Genomic DNA, 23,889 nt, shown 5'->3' on the forward strand with positions numbered 1-23,889 from the left:
CAGTGTTTTCCATATTTAGTTTTTACTCTTTTAGTTTTTTTTTTTTTTTTTTTTTAAGTACTATCATTTGGTCTGAGTTCCTAGATAACCTCAGTCCTAGGCTGCTAATTAAACTTTATTGTTCTGTTGTCCCAGTCACTGTTAAAAGGATAAAGCATCATTAGGCCTTTCCTGTTTGATGTTTATGGTTTCATCAGGTTTGAGCTTTGCTTTGTAGATGATCCTTGGACTAGCTGTGGTCTGATCTGGTTGTATGTGAGTTCTCCTTTAGTACTGCTAAACTTAGCAATGAATCCTGTATGTCTCACTTACTAATACCTGTTCATTTCTTGAGGTGGAGGGTTGGCAGGAGGCAAGTATCAATAATATGGAAGGCATAGTAACATCATAATGCTGTAAGGGAGGAATGGCATTACAAATGTGATGGGAGGATGGTATGTACCTGTTAGTTACTGAATATTAAATAAAAAGATAGAGTTCTCTGAATTTGTTAATAATTAATAATCAAGAGTAAATTCATATCCTGAAACTATTCACAATAATACTATTTCCTAGCCAACCCCCACTCCCCAGCTTTGTCTAGGAAGTGTTATTCAGTTAAATGATTAGAGGTTTGGTTGTAATAAAATCCTAAAGCTTTGCTAAAACCAAGCAAGGTTAACTCACAGAATGCCATGCATTCTACTGAGTTTGCTTTCCTATCACAGAAATGTTGTTACCATTGACAATGTAGCCGTGACACTATCTATTTAGATAAATAATATTCTTTAGACAAAAAAGATATATTTCATTTTGATATCTATTTTCATTTTTAATTCATGAGTTATACCAAATGTTAATTTTAATAAAGGTTTGGAAATTTGCTTGATAGTTGATAAGTACACATAATCTTTCAATCAAGAATTATTGAAGTGATTTATATGGAAATTAAATATGCCTTTAAATCAGATAAATTACTAATTGGTTACTATTGTTATGGTTTTACATATTAAATTATTATACAAGATTTTTATTTTAAATTTTTATAACTGATTTTTCCTTTGTATATGTTTAAAGTATTTTATTGTACACTCAGGTGTATGTTCTAGTTATCATTTAACATTTGTTGTTGTGTTACATTGGAAAATAGTACAAGAAAGTAAGAATATAATGTTTACAAACACTCTGCATCTGAAATATAAATGCAGTAACGTCCCAGCTGAAAATAAGCCATCAGTATTGGCAGCTTCTCCTCAACTTTGGCTCTATTTTTTCCCCCACACCTTTTGGAGTACTTCTTTCTCAGAGAGCTTTGCTTGATGATAGAGGTACTGCTATATTAATATTTATCACAGTTTTTTTGCAAGTGGATAAACAATTTTTTAAATTAAAGTTAAGCCTGTATAAAATGTTCAGCAAGTACAGATGAGTATGAAATTAAAAATCCTCTATCCTTAGCCTACCCTTGGAGGTAATTAATTTTTAGAATTTCTATTTTCATTCTTTTGGTGATTTGCTACATATACTTATTCACTCTACTTCTTAATGTTCTGAAATTTAAGATTTACTTGTTTGCTCCCTGCTATAAGATTAGGAATTTTGAGCACTTCCCCTGGTCTTGTTTTTCTCCCCTGAACCGCATCCCAGGTTTCATTTTAATTTTACTTTCATGCATCTTTTGGTCACAATTATTTATTTTTAAGTCCATTAGCCTTTTAGGCAATGTAATTGATTCCCTCTTTACAAAATATAAGCATTAAGCATCCCTACGCTCTTTCATTTATTTTCTTCCTTTCTATGCCTAAACTCTTTTAGCTGTACCATTATGTGCATCACTTAAATATCACAATTTTTTAGAAGCTTGAAGACAATGAAAAATATTACTGTTACAATAGTGAATAGCTATTAAAGGAGTGAAAAATATAATATTCAGAAACACTGGTTTTCCATTTCTTTATAAGATGTCCATATTAACTTGCTCACTTCATTCATTTATCTGATAAATAGCTATTCAACATGTGTTGAATGCCAAACACTATGCTAGGCACAGAGGATAAAGCAGCCAATAAAACATACATGCTCTCTGCCCTTATGGAGTTCACAGCCTTGGCAATGACTACGGTATAAGACTGCTGTAATTGGTCCCAGAAAATATAATGCCATATGTTCCCTTTCATCCCATGAGAGGCCCTAATTCTTTGCATTTCTAGCTAGGTAGTCTCTTGAAAGTATAAGGGCATGTATATCAAATTTTGACATTTTTGTTTCTAATTATTTCACTGAAAAATATATATAGTTAAATAATATATATAATGAAAATACTAGAATACCTGTATAGAACAACAAGTATAATTAACAGTATGGTAAAGAGAAAACCAGGCAGAGCTAAACTACTTTTAAAAGAATGTATTACATGAAATAATTTATATTTGAATCTTTAAAATAGAGGTTTATTCATGGTGTGTGTGTATGCACATATCAAGTATATACAACCTCTGCTAGTTTGCCTTCTTTATTTTATATATATCTGAGAGATTAAAATTAGTAAGTCTCTTGTTAGCTCATTTGAACATTGTAGGAAGAATTATAGATAGAGAATTTTATGTTTTGTCTTACATATCTAAAATTTAAAATGTATAGTGTTTCACATTTGCTGTTTCATTAATCTCCTTGGAAATTTCAAGTTGGATAAATGTGTGTGTGTGTGTGTGTGTGTGTGTTTGCTGGGTTATAAGATACAACTGGGTATGTCATGTTCTTGTTGTGGAGCAGTTCATAATCTATTTGGGGAGAACAGATTAGGTAAATCAGTTAATCACAAAACAAGATCATGGTTGCTATTATAGTAATATTAACAAAGTACAAGAAACATAGGCTATAGTTACTCTTGTTTGAAATTTCTCCCACAAATATGTGCTTTTGGAAATAAACCATAGATGTGAATAAGTTATTACATTTAGAGGTTTAGATGTTTTAAAAGCTTTTTTGCTATCAGTTTCCAATTTCTATCCTTTTCTCAGTATGTAAACTACAAACGCTAATGAACAATAAGTTCTAATTATTTGTTTACCTGTATAAAACTTTAAATCAATGAAAACATGTTTAAATGATTTTAATGGTATTTTTCTTGAAAAATTTTCTTGAAATTGTCTTCAGTATTAGATTGAATAATGCTAAAACAAAACACATGATTTATTTATTTGTTTATTTATATTTTAGATTTGAAAAATATGTGAGTGCTAAAGAAGCTTTGGAGACTGATCTTTATAAACGGTTCATTCTGGTGCTGAATGAGAAGAAAGCAAAGATCAGAAGCTTACATCAATTGTTAAATGAAGTTCAAGAACTGGAAAAGAACATCGAGCATAAAAGGTATTTTGACCTTTCTGTTTTGGGATGGCAGATGCAGACATTTTAGTGGAATTTCTTCCCAAACTTAATGAAAGTTAGATGCCAACTTTTTAGTAATATGAGATCATTTGATAGTCTGGGGTTGGATGCTCTGGTTGTTAGATGCAGTGGACTGGAGAATTCTCAACATGATCTCTCCATGCCTGCCCAACTGTCACACCTAGATTTAAATCATAAAACTGGCATGAGATTTACCTAAATAATATTAGTTTAATTCTTAGGCATCACTAAGAAATATATTAATTAAAAGCTTTCATCTTCTGCAGAACCATAGAGTTGGGCACACATTTGTAATTTCGATGTCTAAGCAATGCTTAATTTTAGAATCAAGTGGCTCTAAGTGTGAATATGTACTTGATTTTTAAGGAAGAATCATAGGTGACTTATGAGTGGTATGGCTTGGACAATCCTTAAACTCTCTGTGCCTTACTTGGATATCTTCGTAATAAGAATAAAGGTACCCATCTCAGAGTTTTGGGGAGACCAAATGAAAGGCAGAACTGCTTTGAGATCAGTAAAGTACTGATTACTCTGTGACCCACAGAAAGTAATTTAGAAGAATAGTATTGTGATTTGATAGATAAATAATAAATGATAATAAACTGACTCAAGAATTAATTATAGTGAGCACTAAACCACATTTATATAAGGTAAAAGAGAAACTTGTTCTTAAGAGAGTTAACATATAGTCTTTAAAGTGCTTTCATCCTAATTATATATATTTCAATATATATTTGTTTAATTATAATGTTTTTCCAGGGATATTTTCTATAATTACTTACTGGTGAATTTGATACCTAGCCAGGAATGAACCATAAGTCTACCTCTCTCTGTTTCTAGGGAAACTCCAACATGTTCTGAAATGACTACTGACAGAGATGCAATCTATGATGAAAGTACTGATGAGGAAAGTGAAATCCCACCTAATCCCTCTGGGTTAAGTCCAGGTAAAGTAAATACATTTATTTCCTTTGTTGAACATCTCACTTGGGCTTATTATTTATTACTTATTATGATAATAAACCTTAAAGAAAAATGTTATGAAAATAATTTTTTCTACACACATTCTTTAGGGTTTTTAGTCTAAAACCACAAGTACTTAATGTTAAAAATTAATATTTATTATAAAATGCAGCAACTCATTGGCAACAACAAAACAAGCAAGCATGCACATGTATATACATACACACACACATATACATCAAGGTATACTATTCCTCATTAAACAAAGATGCATAAGCGATAAGCAAGATATGTCTTCACGTCAAATATGTACCAGGAACTCTTCTATGCAGCAGAGAGCAAAACACAAAAATTTCCTCTTTCGTGGAGTTTAAATTCTAGCCAGGGATACAGAAATAGCAAGATGAGTAAATTAAAGTGTGTTAGTGATAAATGCTGAGGAGAAAAATAAACCAGGGAAGGATGATAAAAAATGTCAGGGTGGGAATAGGGATAAGGGTTGTGATTTTAGCTAAGGCACCAGAAAAGACCTCGGTGAAAAGGTGTAAGTCTACCTGTGGGAAGAGCGTGCCAGGCAGAAAAAGCAGTTAAGTACAAAAGCCCTGATGTGGGAGTTTGCCTGATGTGTTCAAGCAATAGCATGGAGAGCAGTATGCATAAAGTGGAAAGATGAAGATAGGGAGTATTAGGAGATGAGGTCAAAGAGGCCAGATGATGTATAAGGTCTTCTAGGCCATTGTATGGATTTCAGTTTTCAATTTGAGTGATACTGGAAACTGTTACAGAATTTTAACTAGTCAAGTGACATGATCTGACTTGAGTTTCTTTTTTTTTTTTTTTTTTTTTTTGCGATACGCGGGCCTCTCACTGTTGTGGCCTCTGCCATTGCGGAGCACAGGCTCCAGATGCTCAGGCCCAGCGGCCATGGCTCATGGGCCCAGCCGCTCCACGGCATGTGGGATCTTCCCAGACCGGGGCACGAACCCATGTCCCCTGCACCAGCAGGCGGACTCTCAACCACTGCGCCACCAAGGAAGCCCCTGACTTAAGTTTTAACAGGATTAATCTGTTGTGTTGAGAATATAGGATGATAAGTGCAGAAGATATAACAGACAGAAAGCTAGTTCAACAGTGAGTGAAGGATGAGAGGGCCTTAGACGAGAGTGAAAACAGTGAAGGTGGTAAACAAAGGGCAGATTCTAGAAATGTTTAGAGGCAGCAGAATTTGCTGATGAAGTGGGTATGGGTCATCAGAGAAAGATAGCGGTGATGGTAAGCTTTTTGGAATGAACTATTGAAAGATGCAGTTGACCTAGCAAGGTGGGGGAGACTGCGAGGGGAAGGGCTGGAACTCAGTTTTGGAAACATTAATTCTGAGATATTGAGTAGAGAGATGGATATACAAATTTGGACTTTGGGGGAGGGCTCCTGCTGACAAATAAGATGGTATTTAGAGCTGGCTGAGATCTGAAGGGAGTTTGAGAAGACTGAAAAGAGCAGTGGTCCAGGGACTCAGCCCTAATACACTTGAGTGTGCAGAGGTCAGGAAGATGAGGAGACCAACGCAGAAGACTGAGGGAGCAGCAAATATTGTAGGTGTGGGATCCTGAAAGCCAAGTCGACAAAGTGTTTCAGGGAGGAGACTGTGATCAGCTGAGTTGAATGCTGCAAATTGGTCAAGGAAGAGGAGGATGAGCACTGACTGCTGTACTTAGCAATATAAATGTTATTGGGGCTCTTAATAAAACATTTTCAGTGGAATGGTGGGGAATAGAATAGGAGGCACAAAAGGAATGAGAAGAGAGAATTGGAGAAGAGATAGCTAATATAAGCAACGTTTTTAACAAGTTTTACTGTAAAAAAAAAAAAAAGGAAAGACCCAGGTCAAGAGCTCGAGGGGGAAGTGAGGTCAAGAGGGTTTTTTTTTTCTCTTAGATGAGAGAAATAATGCTTTGTTTGCATACTGATGGGAGTACATAAGGAGAGAGAGAAAAAAATGTCCAGGCAGTAGACAGAGGTAAGAATTGCTAGAATACTGTCTCTAAGTAGATAAGATGGGATCAGATGCACAAACGGCAGGATTCATTTAGCTAGGAGCATGGGCACTTCCCCTAATGACAGGAAAGAAGGTAGAATAAATGAACAAAGACACAGGAAAGTGTCTAATTACATTCATGGAAACGTTCTGTTGTTGATTAAATTAGTTGATTGATTAATCTGATTCTAATTAGATTTGAATTGGGTCAGTCACACACAGACTCTCATTTTGCACATGAGAGTAAAATTTCATTTGGAGGCTATGCTTGGTTTACATTTGTGGCCCATTTAAAATGAAATCCTTTTTTAAAATAATCAGATGTAATTGAAAGCTCACAAAGAAAGAGAATCTGTACTCTTTCCAATTTGAACGTTCTGAATTTTTATTAAACACAATGGCCTTTGATTTTGTTCCCTATTCAGAGTATCTCACGAAACTTTGATGTAGATGAAAATTATTTTTGAAGAGAAAGTATACGGTTAAACATGGGTACATGAGAATGGGGTCCTTTATGTGTTGTCTCTTTTAAGCAAAGCTTTACGTTATAATTGTACTCTTTTAAATTTGGCAAAATTTCTCTTCAAAAATGTTTAGGTCATTGCATATTTTTTCTATATTTTACATGGAATTTTTTCTTTAACTCATATCTAGTTCACAACATATTTGACCATAGGTCTCTGATTCTAATTTTTTTGTTTTGCATTTAACTTGCTTTTTACAAGTTTTCTATGTCAAGAATTAAGAGCATTTTTTATTAGAAGTTTTAACTATTCTTTTCTCTCTGCTTCAGCAAGAAGTGTTCATGAAACTGGTTTGCTAAAGGAAAAAAAAGTGAATCTTAGATCTAAAATGCTTAATTTTGCATTAAACACTAGATTCCGTAGATCTGAGGAAAAACATTATACATGTTAAACAATAAAATCAACCTCATAATTTACCAGATTCCATAATCTATTCTTTTATGGAGCCAAAATATATTCTTAGTCCATGAGTTTTTTTTTTTTTAATCACAGTTTAGTCTTTTGGTATTTTATATATTACTACTATGTGTTTGGGGTACAACAGTGAGAATTTCTTCCCTATTCTGCTGTCTTGACAATAACTTCTTAGAGTACCAGTAAATACATGAATTTATTTTAGATACTGCAGGTTCATGTGTGTTTTCTGTACAATAAAAACTAGAGGAAAACAAATCGATGGGATTTAATACATTTATCTTTCAGAAAGCCATTTCTTTAAATGGCTAGATCTGTAACTTGATAGTAATTTTTATTATAAAATATATTTTCCTTATTAATTATTAAAATCACCAGATTTCCTCATGAGTTGTTTACATTATTACCTCATTCCTGCATAATGAAGAGGTTTAGTGAGCCCAGAATCGTTTAGTGGTTCCACAATATTCATTCAAGTAAAAGATTTGAATGAATATTGTGGAACCACTAAACAATTTTTATGCATATACCCAGAAGTAGGGAAGGGATATTGTAGTTTGTAGGAAACTGATAGGTAACATTTTTATGAATAAGCAATCTGTTTTATTACTTTTTTCCTCCAAAGTTTTTAAATTTCCCTCATCGTTAGGATTGTTGAGGAAATAACTAATGACAGGTAGTTCAATCCAATAAGTGACATCATGTTCATATGTACTACACCATATTTAAAGGTTTAAGAAAAACCTTTAAAATATTCACTAACAGTTTATTAGCTAAAAGTAGATCTCTGAAGTATTCTAAAACTTGAACATCACAGTCGATAGCACCCCACGACTATGTTTTATGTTTTTCTCTAGTAAGATTTGCTTTCTCCATGTCTTAATTTCCAGAATTTCTAGAGAAGTAGCAGTTGTTTTACAGACTTTATTTTCTAAACTGTGACTGCATACTGAAGCCCTAGAGTTCATAGATATTCACTTTGTTTCAGATTAAGATTATGACAGATAAACTAGTTGCTGTGTTCCCTATTTATAGCTCAATTCCTGGATTACAAAGGAGGATGGGTCACTTTCATTTTCATCTAGTTGGTATTAACTCCTTGTGGCTTTCCTGGTTAGTCTGGACTCCTCCTACCTCCAGAGTTGTTTTTGTTTTTTAATTCAATGGAAACGTATTGGGTTATTATAGATATTATTAAACAACCTTCTCTACAGGAAATCCTCTGTTTCTTTAGTTACAATTCAAGGTAATACCTGAGGTCCATCGCTGTGGAGAAACTTCAAGTTGAACTAGGTCCACTGAATAACAGAACCTCACCAAAATATACAGAGATATAAGTGTAATTGGTATAGCATTTTAGTGACAAAAGGCCACTAAGCAGCAGTGCGTGCAAGTGGCCTTTCATTTGCCCCAACAATAGCTGATCTAACCTAAGAAATAACTTAGGGTTATGCAGATTTTTATATTGTTTTATAACCATTTTGATACTGCAATAAAAGTAGAATTATGTGAAAACAATTTTTAAATGTATGTGAATGTTCTAAGAATTTTGGCAATTATTACAAAGCATTTCTTAGTCTTAACAGAATTCAAAATGCATGTGAATATTTAGGGAAAAATTGGGTTTATTTTATAGAAATAGGATCTTTATGTGAAGCATTTTGAAAACATATGGTTAATTGGCTCCTACTTAGCCACCACAAGAGGACTTATTTTAACATGTCATTAATTATTTTTAATATTATTTAAAATTATTTTCATGAATAACCAGTATTTTAAAATTATAGTTATTTCTATTAGAAATTGACAAATTTATAACATTTAGAGAACAATTAAATCAGCCTTACCAAAAGTTCAAATAAGAAATATACTTATTCTAGAATGTTTTAGCCTTCTTAGCTTCATATAAAGGTGCACAACCACTAAAAACTGATAAAATAAGCTTTCTTACCACTTTTCTGCATAATTATTAGCCCGAGATTTAGCACATTCATTTAATTAGTCCTCCTTCTTAACCAACAGGTAGGTCCCTGTATAACTGCTATCAGTAGTTCAGGCTTCTCTTAGTTGGTGGGCTTCCTGAAAGGAAGGGTAATTATAGAATAGCCTTTTTGAATATAAATGAATGGCCATGTCAAACAGTTGATGAATACTGATATAGTAGCTTTTAAAAATAGAACAGAATGCAAAATTTCCAAGTATCAAAGAGCTCGTTGCTTTGAACACTGAATGTCTCCTCACAGAGGGGATAACAGCATGTCCTGCCAAAGAGATTACTCAGAATTCAGCTTTAGAATCACAGACTCTGCCCTTAATATTATCCAGCTTGTTTATCATAGGCACACTTGTTTATAAATTCTGAGTAAAAAAGCTTTATTTAGTAGAACCTATCACAAAACTGGAAAAGCAATTTGAGTGTATTTCCTAGCGATCATGGGCTCTTATATATAAGCAACTTTGCAGAGGAATGATGCCATATATTTGAGAAATCTAGATCTAATATAGTTCTAGATCTTCTAGTACAAGCCCATCATTTTTCAGATGAGGAAACATAGGCCTAGAGATGTTAAGTACATTACTTTTGGCCACACAGGAGAAAAGAATGAGAAAATATTTGCCTTCTGTAACAATAGAGTGCCCACTTTTGCACATTTCTTTTTGAGGTATTGTAAAAACCCTTGGGACTTTGCTAGCACTAAAGAGACTGCCACTGATGCAATAGAATAATGAGAGCATTTTTTTCTTCTAAAGAGAAGAGAGATCCTATTTATACATAAATTTTCCATAGAGGTAGTCAATATCATCAGATTAAACAAGCTAGGCTTTATGATGTAAAGCTTGTGGAGAAAATTCCAGAATGTACATATTTCTATTGAGGTCATCCCTCTGTATATTTTTTTTAATTGAGATATAATTGACATATAACATTGTGTAAGGTGTACAATGTGTTGATTTGGTACATTTATAAATGCAATGTGATTACCACTGAAGAGTTAGCTAACACCTCTATTACATCACATATTTATCATTTCTGTGGTGAGAACAATTAAGATCTAGTCTCTTAGCAACTTTGAAGTTTATAATACAGTATTATTGACTGTAATCACTCTGCTGTGCATTAGATCTGCAGGATTTATTGATCTACTAGTTGCAAGTTTGTACCCTTAAACAATAACTTCCCAATTTCCCCACCCCCAGCCCCCAGTAACCATCATTCCACTCTGTTTTTATGAGTTCGGCTTTTTTAGATTCCACATATAAGTGAGATCATACAGTATCTGTCTTTCTCTGTCTGACTTACCTCACTCCCTGTGTATACTAATTGCTTTAGATTTTGACTTAGTATTTTATTTACCTGAGAACTCTCAAATGTACCAAAGCTATTTAGCAAATTTGTGATAACTTCTCTATACCCCACTATTAAAATATAACTTTGATATAACCTCCTAGGCAACTATTTCTACATTTTTTTATGTTCTTGGAGAGACAAAAATAAATTCTGTTAAGGATATTTGTCTCCGGCTATGGGTGATGAGAAGGTTGGCAGAATCTCTCCTCCAAAAGTAATTATGTATCTAAAATTGCCAAAAAAGAAATAAACATATACTTCATTGCTCTGGAAATGAGCAAAAAGCAAACAGCAATATTAGAAGTATTTATGCTTAAAAAAATTACTGAAATTCAGGTAAGAATTGGGAGTCTGTGGAGTTCTTGCCCCAGCTACCCTCGTTGCTGTTCCCCCATCCTCTGTTTCCTGAACTTGATAGATATGGAGTTCTGTCAGGACCTGGGAGGACTGGGTACTGTTTCCAGCCATGAGGACTGGAAACTGTTATGCCTAGACCAAATAGGTCTCACTTAATTATCAGTGGAAGGTGATACCCACATCCAACAGTGTTGTTGGTGGCAGTAACTATCTTGCCAACAGTGGCTAACTGGGTTGGGCCAGTGAATCTAAATAACGTGAGGTTAGCCTGCTATGTGGCTACATTTATACCATCTTTCTCCAAGTATGTATGACTAGGATTTTACAGAGTATGGCGACTTGACATAAGTAGTCATCTACATGATGTTTCAATGGGTAATACATATGTGAGAAAAAACTATGTGGTCACTTATTTAACTTAAACAATTTTTTTCTTTCCTGCATAATCTCTCCTAGTCTCTAATATGTTAATGTGCATAATGATGAAAGATAGAATGTATTGTGAAACAGATCTCAAAATTATAAGACCTTAGGAACTTTTAAAATGGGCTTTATTATTCTGTGGAACCCAAGTGAGAAACTCTGCTTTATATGGTTTTGAATCGTATATGAATTAGGTGAGAAAAAGGGAAGTATCTAAAGAAAATAAATATTTTCCCATATTTCTGTATGTCCCAATTTTAAGAGGACATGTACTAAACATGAGCAGAAGATCATGTAAATAAGGTTATAGTCTCAAAGTGTAGCATAACCCATGAGAATCATATTAAACCTTAGAACATGCAGTGACTTGCAGGAATTCTGAGAATAATTTAAAAATGTTATTTTACCATTCTTGTGGTAAGAAGCCTGATCTGAGAATGGACTTAGGACAAATGTTGGTTGATATAATTAATGTTAATAAGTGACAGAAACACTACATAAATGCTTTTTAATTTGTTCAATCCAAAGTGAGTTCTTAAACTCTGGTTCTTTTTCTTATTTGTTTTTGTTTCGTTTTTATAAATTTATTTATTTTTGGCTGTGTTGGGTCTTTGTTGCTGTGTGCGGGCTTTCTCTAGTTGTGGTGAGCGGGGGCTACTCTTCGTTGCAGTGCATGGGCTTGTCATTGTCGTGGCTTCTCTTGTTGTGGAGCACAGGCTCTAGGCACGTAGGCTTCAGTAGTTGTGGCATGTGGGCTCAGTAGTTGTGGCTTGCAGGCTCTAGAGCTCAGGCTCAGTAGTTGTGGTGCACAGGCTTAGTTGCTCTGCAGCATGTGGGATCTTCCCGGGTCAGGGCTCAAACCCATGTCCCCTGCATTGGCAGGCGGATTCTTAACCACTGCTCCACCAGGGAAGCCCAACCTCTGGTTCTTAAAGAATGTTTAGTGGGGAGATCTTTGAGCCTTTTGGAATTATATGTAAAATTATATGTATGTATGCATGTATTAGTTTGCTAAGGCTGCTGTAACAAAGTACCACAAACTAGGTAGCTTATACAATAGAAATAAATTGTCTTAAAGTTCTGAAGACTAGAAGTCTGAAATCAAGATGTCAACAGGGTTGGTTCCTTCTGAGGGCCATGAGGGAGAAGGATCTATTCCAAAATTCTCTCCTTGGCTTGTCAATAGCCATCTTCTCCCTGTGTCTCTTCACATAATCTTCCCTCTATGTATACCTGTGTCCAAATTTCTTCTTTTAATAAGAACACCAATCATATTGTATTAGGACCCACACAGATGAGCTCATGACTTTATTACCTCTAAATACTCTATCTCCAAGTGAGGTCACATTCTTAGGTACTGGGGATTAGGACTCTAAAATATCTTTCTGGGAGGGGATACAATTCAACTCATAGCAATGGAAATGTACGTTTTTCTGAAGCAAGGACCCAAACTTTTTATCTTTTCAATAGGAACCATGTTCCAAAAAAGATTCAGAACCATTGACCTAGGAAAACGATGTTTAAACCAGAAAAGATGGAATAAGACTCATTAAAAGGAAACTTAAGCTTAGAATAAATGAGAAATTGAGGTGAAAAGAAGAGAAAATAGCCATGTTCAGACAGAAGCTAAGTCACCATCTATTAATACATTGGACTGGAGGTTTGTCTAGAGCTGCATTGTTCAATAAAATAGCCATCAGTCACATGAAGCTTTCGAACAGTGGAAATGTGGCTAGTCCAAATTGAAATGTGCTGTAAGGATAAACCACACATTGGATTTCAAAAATTTAGTATGAAAAAAATATAACATGTCCAATAAATTTTGATATTAATTATATATTAAAATAATATTTTAGATATATTTAGTTAAATATAATATTACTATTAACTTCATCTTCTTTTTTACTTTTTAAAATAAGGCTAATAAGAATTTTAAAATTCTCTATGTGACTCACATTGTATCTCTATTTTACACACGTAAGATCGATTTGATCTTAATGTTTAGAAACCTTCCATCTCAGGCTGATTCTGTGGTTCTAGAACAGATTTAGAGTATTGTGAAAAAGAAATCAGATTTTACTAGCAAGTTTTTATGAAGCTCTTAAGGTAAGTCATGAGACCTTTGGGTGAGTGTAGATGATTGTGGGTGTAATTGAGTATTGTAATACCTAGTAAACGCAAAAGGTGTTACACTGTTTTTTGGATTCATTGTAGTAAAACAGATTTCAGAAATCTGTTTTACTACATTTATCAATTTGACTGAGAAAAATGAAGCTAAACATTTTCACTGGCGCTGTAAAACTGCAAATCCCTGTTGAGACAAAGGGGTGTAATGCATCAGCAATCTCTAAATCAGCTGAATGTCTATACAGTAATATGTAGGATTCTCGTCTCTCTGTGATTGTGACAGGGATCTCTACCACAGACAGCACATCTGGTTCCTTTAGCCATTTCATCAATATCACCTATAAGCCATATTTAAGATCAAAAGGATAGAGAAGGTTACCAGTGATGAGGTTCTGGAATGTTGCCAGCCCACCAGCATTGACAACGATATTTGCTGCAACTTAACTCTGAGGGCCTGGGGATGTGTGAAGGATGGATATCAGCAGGCTTGCTAAGCAGAGTCTGAATGCATGATGCAGTGAAAGAGAACAGTTACAAGTAGGGTAGGCAAAAGAAGTACTCAAACTGAGACCCTAAGTGCCAAATTCAAGCCTTGTAAAGCTCAAGAATGCTGAGAAATAGTAGCTGCAAATATATACCTATTGGCACTCAGGATTTTGTGGGGAGAGGGGAAGGGTTATAACTTGGGGGATGACAGAACAAAAAAAACTTAGGGTACTTTCAAGCACAGTGACTAGCTATATTAACAACCATATTAAAAAAAAATTAAATGCATAACTTGGACTAAGCCAGAGGTTGTAAACTGTTGATCCTTGTTACAATCTAGGTCACATACTTTGTTTTTCCTCGGTGATATCAGTGTTTCAAATAATAAATTTGAATGCATTTAAACAGGGCATAGGTTTCCTTGTTTTCTGTAGTCCTCAACACTTCTCTTAGATCTGGCTTACTTCATTCATTGATATCACTTGCATGATTTCTGGAAGTATTTGAGTGTGTGGCCCCTGGAAATTGATGGTTATACTGACAATGAAGACTATCACAATAGTTCTTCTATCTATCATAACTATCATATCATTACTACTACTACTACTACTCCTACTACTACTACTACTATCACCACTACCACCACCACTACCATTACTACATCTACTTCTATTACTATTACTGTTCTGTTATGGTTCCACTACCATTATTACTGGTAGCATCATCACCACCACCACAACGACTACAGACTCATAGTTATTTTTCTCACAGCCCTTATAAATGGGTGCCAGAGTCTATTCTAGGTTTCTTAGATGCATTGTTTCATTTACATCTAATAATAATCCTACAAAGTGTGTACTGTGATTATGACCATTTCACAGCTGAGAGAACTGAGGCACAGAAAGATTAGAGAACTTGCCCAATGTAACAAGCCTAATAAGATATGGAGTTGAGGTTCTAACACAGGCATCTAACCACAGAGCTCATCTCTGAGAATGCTTCCCATGCTAAAATTCTTCATGTTCAGTAAATAGAACACTAATTTATTAAAATCTTAAGAGTTCTGTATGATTTCATATTTTAATTCAAGTATATTTGATGCCTTCATTTTTATAAAATAATTTAAGCCTCCTAAAAAAGGAAGCATGGAATATTTGGCCTCCTTCTTACTTAATAGAGTGGGCACACATTCTACTAGAAAAGCTATAGCTTGGTGACATTAATGCACCGTTAAGATGAATGAGAATGTTCATGTCTCTGTTGGAAGTTGTGTTATGATTTGATGGCAAAGCAAATAAGGCAGGAGAATGGTGATTTATACTCAGTCCTTGTTTAAAAGCCTTGGGTAAAGTGCTAAATAAATATTAAGTAACACTATCAAATGTCCATATGGACATTAAAAAATATAGATTTATAGTTTTAAGTATAGACTTATTCTATATGCTGTTTATATATTATTTGGTGGATAGAAATTTTAGAATTGTTTTATCTTTCTGGTGAATTGACTTTTTCTTATCATTATGAAATATCTCTCCTTATGTCTAGTAATGTTTCTTTCCTTAAAGTTGTCTTTGTCTGATAATAGTATAGCTATAACTTTCTTTTCCTTGCTGTTTACAATGGTTTATCTTTTTCATGTTTTTCCATTTTTTTCAACCTTTCATATATTTAAAATCTGTCATTTGTTAGCAATATATAGTTGTTTTTAAAATCTACCCAGATAATCTTTGTCTTTTAAATTGGTTTGTTTACTCCCTTTATAGTTCAAGTAGTTACTTATATACTTAGATTTAGATCTACTAAGACACTATTTGTTTACTTTTATTATTTAAACTTCCCCCTTGTTAATTGTGCATTAACTTGTTAATTATGCATTCTTGTGGTGTTTTTTTTGTTTTGTATCTTTGTCTTAGTGATTACTCTAGAGATGGCAACATACATATCTGACCTATTACATTCTAGTGTAAATTTAACTTTCATACTTCCTAGATAATGCTAGGACTTAGGGCACTTTAACCACTTAGCCTCATCACTATTTTGCATTATTGTAACATGTATTTGAATTTGTCATATATTCGAGACCTCATAAAGTATTATTATTGTAACTTTGAAAAGTTAATATTCATTTATGTTTATCCATATCTTTACCTTTTACTTTGTTCTTTATTCTTTTCTATGCTTTCTGTTTTCATTCCAGATTATTTTTCTTCAACTTAGAGAATTGCCTTTAATATTTCTTTTAGTGTACTTCAGATTTTGACAAATTCTCTTGGTTGTGGTTTTTGTGAAAGCCTTCAGTTTTTTAAGGAATTTTTGCTGGTATGGATTTCTAGGTTGACAGTTGATTTTCCTTCAGCACTTTGAAGATGCCGCTCCATTGTCTTCTGGCTTCTTTTGCTCCTTGGAAATGAGTCAGCTCTTAGTCATATTGATGCTCCTATGAAGTTAACGTCTTTTTTTTATTCTTGCTGATTTTATCCTATGGCTCTGGTGTTTAGCAAGTTTCCTCTGATGTACCTAAGTGTGGTCTTCTTTTTATTTTTCCTGCTTGAAGTCGTAGAGCTTCTTGAATTGGTAGCTTGGCATCTTTTGTCAGTTTTAGAAAATTATTGGCTGGTAATTTTTCAGATATTGACCCTATCCTGTTCTTTCCCTTCTCCCTTTCTGAGAATACGATTACACTGATATTTGAGTTTTCCACATGTTAGAGTTTTCACCATGTTTCACACATTTCTTATGTTCTTTTCCTTAATTTCAATCCTTTCAGATTTCTGTGCTCCAGCCTAAATATTTTCAACTGATCCACTTTTGTTTATTAATATTTCCAATATTTGTTAATTTGTTCTTTACTTATCTCCCTTTTATATCAGGAGTCAATTAGGGAGGTATTTTAATCTACTATGAAGATATGTTTCTCTCCATTAGGTTGTTAGCTGTTCGAAGGTGGTGGTCCCTCATGGCACCTAGTTCATTCAGTGTCTTGCAACTAAAAGGAATGTAGTAATTTTTAAAAAATAATTTATTTAGTAAATTCAATTATGTGTATGCCCCATATTGTTTTACTGAAGAAAGATATATGCAATGTACTTTGAAAGTGTTTTTTCTCCATTGATGATATAAAAGTGCCGAAACTAGTAATAAGCATGTTGTAGTCATATACTAAATGGGTTTGTAGTAAACTGTTCATATAATTAAGAAGTAATTTTCTTAAATTATCTATATGGTTTTCTCTGGTTAATACTGTGCTCTGTGACATGCATTTTCAACATTGTTGTCTAAAGACAGATATTAGCGTGTTTTTCAGTTGGGATGATTTCAGCTGCAAGTATTACAAAGACTCAGTTTTAGGTAGCAACAAGGAGTTTATTATCTCACATAGTAAGTTTGAACATAAAGAATTTCCATGGTTGGATAATTCAGTATGTCCACACTGTCATCAAGAACTCAAGTTGTTTTTATCTTTCTACTCTATTCTCTTCAGGCTTTTTCTTTCATGTGGTAAAATACTAGACGGCTGTCATTGCTTCAGCATATCTATCATATGTGTATGTACATTTCTTCTCAGGGCTTCTTAAAGAATTGCCACAAACCCTTTTCTGAAACCATCACTTGTAGGGAGAATGACATACCTTCAATGATTGGCTTAACTAGTTAAGCCTTCATCCCTAAGGCTCCCCTGTGGAAAGTGAACAAAAAGCGTTATCTGTAATCAGAAAAGAAAGGGGCTTCCCTGGTGGCGCAGTGGTTGAGGGTCCGCCTGCCGATGCAGGGGACACGGGTTCGTGCCCCGATCCCGGAAGATCCCACATGCCGCGGAGCGGCTGGGCCCGCGAGCCATGGCCGCGGAGCCTGTGTGTCCGGAGCCTGTGCTCCGCAACGAGAGAGGCCACAGCAGTGAGAGGCCCGCGTACAGCAAAAAAAAAAAAAAAAAAAAAGAAAAGAAGGGATGTTGGAATGGCTGTTGGCTAGACGTGGAAAAAAGCAAAACTAAGAGTCATCTCCTGAAAAAGTTATATTTTCCATGCCACTGTCAGGAATCCTTCATGCTTGGTGAAGTGAATTTATCAAGGGATTTCCTAGGAAACAAACTGGGTATCTATATTTTACAACTCTGCACTTTATTTATTAAAAAGGTCTTTATTTGGGCCTCCCTGGTGGCGCAGTGGTTGAGAGTCCGCCTGCCCATGCAGGGGATACGGGTTCGTGCCCCGGTCTGGGAGGATCCCATATGCCGCGGAGCGGCTGGGCCCGTGAGCCATGGCCGCTGGGCCTGCGTCCGCAACGGGAGAGGCCACAACAGTGAGAGGCCCACATACCGCAAAAAGAAAAAAAAAAAAAAAAAAAAAAAAGGAAAAAAGGTCTTTATTTAATCTCAGTTCTGTGATCATTGAAATAATGTATAACAATTTTTACAATGAAGTATGTCTGTTGTTCATAATTTTGAATATATGTGGTAGACCAAACGTTGGTTTCATGCTGAATCTCATTGTGATACTACTTTTAGATATGTCATCTTGATTATAAATTACTTGAGAGCAAAAACCAGGTACTTTTCTGCCTCCAAAGTTTCTATCTGAAGTAGGACTTGCATAAAGGTTTTAAAGAGGTAAAACTAATCTCTAGCCTAAGCCAACACTTGAAAAGCAATTATTGATAATATTTTCAAGAATAACTATAATAAAATCACCAGTGCTCAGTTGCTAGAAAGTTGAGTCCACATCTAGGGTTTTAGATGCTGGCCAATAATTAATGAGCATCCATTCATAATAGATATCTACATTTCACTATTTTAAAAAACACTATTTTGGAAGATTTTTATTGTTGTTTTATTTTTCATTTATAGCATGTAAACTTTGGTGGTTAACTTCCTTCATTAAAAAAAAGAAAAAAATGTTCAGAACTGAAGTGCCCTAGATGCTGATTTTTCAGGTCATCAGTTTTGGCTACATTCTCTTCCATGAGGCCCTTTATGATATTCTGCTTTTTCCTTTACCTTAAACATTTACAGTCTCTTTTTTTGATTAAGATATATTTAGGCACGATACACCTTACCATCCCTATATTAGCAATATGGGATTTATGTGTGTCAATAATAGCCAAATACTGGCAAGTCTGTGTGTTTCAACCAAATATTACAGCTCCCTTGGTTCAGAAAAACAGAGACCAGCTTGATTTGCAGAGGATTTGTCAAGTGCAAATTAGCACCTTAATTGAATCCCAGCAAAAGATAATTAAAATCAACATAAACAACTCCAGAATTTAAACACTGTTGTTCATTCTTTCCATGTCTCTTGATATAATGCTCCACTGTTTATCATTGGAGGTGGGCTTTATGGCATTGGGAGGGAACTAGGAATGGTGTTGCAATGTAAATGGGAATTTTAAAAAAATTTGGTGTGTAAGCTGGCCTTGATATGAGGCTTTGACATATACCATGATACTCTTAGGCATTATGATGGCAAATATTGTGATGACTACAAGATGCATTAACTAAGATTATACAAGTCAGGCTGAACTCTTTCCTCAATATATCACTTTGGTGACTCCAAGGTTATTAAAACTGCTGAGGCCAGTAGTGTTAACAGTTGGTGATAGGATTTCAGGGATAATTCTATTATTGTTGACCCAAAAGGCCAGTGACGGATTCTGAAGAATGCCTTCCTTTGAATACATTTGTAATGGTTTTTATTTGGAAGAAATGGTTCAGTTGAGTACTAACAGGAAGATGAATTTGAACTAGAGAAATATCTTCTGACAGATGATCTTCATTCCATTAAAAATATTCTAACAAGAAATATTAACATATTTTTTGCTAAAAATGAGTTTTGTGACCAAATAAGTTTGGAAAACACTGAGTTAATAAAAACTAAACATGTTTCTTCTAAATTGTTCAGTCTTTAATATGGTAATTAGTATGCACTTTTTAATACAGCATGCACTATTTTCCACATTTTACCATTTGAATGATTAGAAAGTTAATTTATTTCCAACAGAACATGAGATTATTGAAAATTAAATAAAGTGCATAACAATATTTGATATACTTTTTAATTTGCCTTCCTATACTGGGATTAATTTCATTGATACTAGATTAAGTTTTTAATAACAGTGTTTACTGAAATAGAGGATCTGTGCATTTATCTTTATTTACTTTTATTGGTTATTCTTTTTCATAGATATATTGGTAGCATACTTGATTTAGAAGTGCAAAATTATGAAGTTAGGTAATATTTTTAAAATAAAAATTTTAATAGTATCAATTTTTGAGAGATTAAAAAATGTCAAATAGGTTTAGTTTACCTGACAAAACACTTGGCACTTTCCTTAATAAAAAAGACTAATTTCAAAGGCTAATTAATGTGACTTTCTTCTTGAAAACTCTGAAGGCTTCTTTTCATGATTTTTCAACTGCAGATCAAGACTTCACAGATCTTTCTCTGCTATATTATGGTATAGCTTTCCAAAGTGAAATAAAATAGACTATGCTACCACTAGAGTCAGAATTCACGTGAACAATATCTTTAAAACATGGTGTGCAAAGTATTTTATACTTGCTGTAATTTCCATTACAAAGGAGATTAGCAATAATGAGTCATTTCTTTAAAAAATTTAATTGCTTTTTAAGTGACAGCCTTTCTTTTACATTTTATTTTAAACTCAAAGATAAACAAAACAAAAAAATAGCATCTGATAGTTAAATGGAGAGCCTCCCATAGTCATGCTGTCAGTTGGAAAGCCTTTATTTTCAAGCCAATTTCTTATAGCTCAAGTTACAAAGAGTGTGATTGGCAGCTCAGTCACTTGGTAACTCAGAAGTGTGTCGCTTTAAAAACATAAGATGAAGGTGCTGCCACTTTATTAGCATCTTTGTGTTGCTTCATTCACTTCATGCTTATTTAGGACCAGAGAATTAAAAACCAAAAATTAAATACTTTAAGAACTAATCTGTGTGGCTCACTTAGAAGGAAATTTGACATTTGAATTCTGAAAAGTCACCCTCTTGTAAGAATTCCTTTTTGCCTAAGGTTGCTTGTGTATTGTTCTATCTGCTTATTTAAGTATCACATAAGTGGTAACAACCCACATATTTTAGATGGTACCTCATTTTAGTGCTACTTCTTTATTTGATTGTCAGCATCATGTAAATAAAATACATGTTCATAAGGAGAAGCATAGCCTATTTTAATGGAAAAGATTTAGACAGTGAGCTGAGAGCTCATATCTAATCTTCCCTTTATTATTGTGGATAAGGATACATGTCCCTTACCTCTGTATCAGGCAGGGATTCTGGAAGCCATGTATCAATAATATATATGAAAGTGTTTGCACTCTCTAGAGCACATGGACTAGTATTATTCTTGTCAATGTTACTCTTTCATCTAGGAGATAACGTTTTTCTTTGTTTCCCATACTCTTTGTTCTGTGTTCTAAGAGGTAGATGAGTTAATTTACTGTTATTCCTGCATCACCTAGCACAGAGCCTTGCTCACAATAGAATTTTTATATTTGTTTATAAAGTGGTGAATGCATCCTTTACAGTATAATTGAATATATTTGACATGAACATAATAAATGCAGTTTACATTGGATTATTATTTTAAATTCATTTTACCTGTCATGTTGTTTAAACATCATTAGTAAAATTTCACAAATTTGGTCTTTTATTGTTGTTACCTGGCATAACATCAGGACTGCCTCAGAGTTTATTTTAGCATCGTAATATTGCTAAACAAAGCCCAGCAGTTATGACTTTTATTTGGCGCAATTTCCTACCTATTTCAGAAGGATAAAGTATGGTTTATTCAGTTGTTTTTCTCTACGCTTCATAACACTTATTTAAACATTGTGTTATATCAAATTAGCCTCAAAGACTCCATTCATTCTCTGTTCTTTGGCTGGTGTGCCACTTACTCACAGATTCATTGACTATGATTGATTATAAACTGCCTGTGAGACCCACTTACATGGATTCGTCATTTGTTAGAGTTTAAATGAGTCACAATTCCCTCTGCTATTGGACTTTACGACGTGTTATAAGGTGTTTTTAATGACTTTCCCTGCAAAATACACTTCTTTCATCTGCAGGTCAGCTTGGTTTAAATCTCTATTTTGTTGGACATCACCCCAAAGAAAACTTTTATTCTTCATTATTCTTTTCTTTCCACGAAATATGTTCTTTCCTAAAATGTTTTAAAAGCCAAAGTGCAAACTAATTATGCTTCCATAAAATATTTTCACATAAAAGTTGCAATATTCTACATCAGCCTTTTACATTTTCTGCATTCCTGATCAATTTTAGAATGTTCAACAAATGCCACCAATTTAATCAGTTGTCTACTTACCTGATCATGAGCTCCTAAAGAAAAGGGATAATCCCATGGTTTACTCTTGCTTCCCAGCATCAGCATAGTGCTTTGTACCTAAGGGGTAACCAACATTTTTTGTCACACTGAATTGTCCTAATATTTCCATAAAAGGTCTATGAAAGATCTTCCTAGGGAGAGCTCCACAAAAGTCTTTAGTAGAACTATTGCCTCAAACCAAAAATTCAAACAATAGCTGAGCTGTCACGTTTCTTAGGTGGCTGTGCAAAAGACTAGGCATTAGAGCATTAGGACTTTCATCTGAAACTACTCGTACAGTTTGAGGTTGAATATGTGGAGTTTTGTCCACGTTCATCTAGATAACCTCTTTTATGCCCCTTTCATTCTAATATCTAAATTAGGATAACTAGGATTATTTTAATCAAATTCTGTTCAAGAGCAAGGTCAATGAGTCTGGTAAGTTTCTGGTCCAAAGAGTAATGGGAAAGTGAACTAACATTGATTTTGTGCTGCCCTGTTGGGATGCCATGCTGTGTGCTTTACGTAATTTATCTCATTTAATCTTGACCACAATCAATATTAGGCCTTAGAGCTCTCAGTTCAAGAGAGGTTAAGTAATTTGTCCAAGGTCATTCACTTAGTAAGATAAACAGCTAAAATTTGAACTCACTTGTGGCTGACAACAAAGTCTATGCTTTTTAATTACTAACTCTGTTATTCAGGTTCTCTTATTATCAAGTAATAACTAGATTTGGTTGTTAAATCTTATTTTATATGGGTGAACTGACAAGATTTAATATAAAGAATATTGAAGTCAGAAAGCTATTTTGACATTTATTATACTGGAAAATAAACAGTTATTTAGACATTATTTATTATTTAATTTGATGCATAAAAGGATCAATCTGTAAAGAACCCCTTATAGTTGAATAATTCCAATGTCAATATAAATCTTATTTCTCTAACTTTGACCTGCATACCCATGTGTTCTGTGTCTGTCTGTGCAATAGGCAAATGGAAGTACCCAACCGATTCAATTCTGATTTTCTCTGGATGTGAATCCAGAGAAAGAATAAAATCCTCCTCTACTCTTCCTTAATCTTCAGCACTATTACTGTTGTTAATAATTGGCTAGAGTCCTTCCTTGGTATCTGTGGGGTATTGGTTCTAGGACCCCTGTGGATACCAAAATCCAAGGATGCTCAGTCCCTTATATAAAATGGTATAGTATTTGCATATAACCTATGCACATCCTCCCATATACCATAAGTCATCTTTGGATTACTTACAATGCCTAATGCAGTATAAATGCTATATAAATAGTTGCCAGGGTACAGCAAATAAGTTTTGCTTTTTGGAACTTTCTGGGATTGTTTTGCCAAATATTTTTAATCCACAGTTGGTTGAATCTGTGAGACCAACTGTACATCACTTTTGAAGCATTAATTTAGTATAGTATAATTGATTTTTTGCTTACTGATTGTTGCATTAGGGGCA

The 23,889-nt window shown here is 34.2% G+C and overlaps 1 protein-coding gene across 4 annotated transcripts in view; it reads left to right on the plus strand.

Annotated features, from left to right (window-relative positions):
• The window catches only part of XRCC4 (X-ray repair cross complementing 4), a 391,068-nt gene that overhangs the window by 133,441 nt on the left and 233,738 nt on the right, over positions 1-23,889 (plus strand). For all 4 annotated transcript variants that reach the window (XM_060093120.1, XM_060093117.1, XM_060093118.1 and 1 more), the window contains exons 5-6: positions 3,199-3,351; positions 4,231-4,337. In XM_060093120.1, the coding sequence (XP_059949103.1) occupies positions 3,199-3,351; positions 4,231-4,337 (260 nt within the window). The remainder of the gene's footprint in view (positions 1-3,198; positions 3,352-4,230; positions 4,338-23,889) is intronic.

The sequence above is a fragment of the Mesoplodon densirostris genome, chromosome 3, assembly GCF_025265405.1.
Source record: "Mesoplodon densirostris isolate mMesDen1 chromosome 3, mMesDen1 primary haplotype, whole genome shotgun sequence".
Classification (NCBI taxonomy): domain Eukaryota; kingdom Metazoa; phylum Chordata; class Mammalia; order Artiodactyla; family Ziphiidae; genus Mesoplodon; species Mesoplodon densirostris.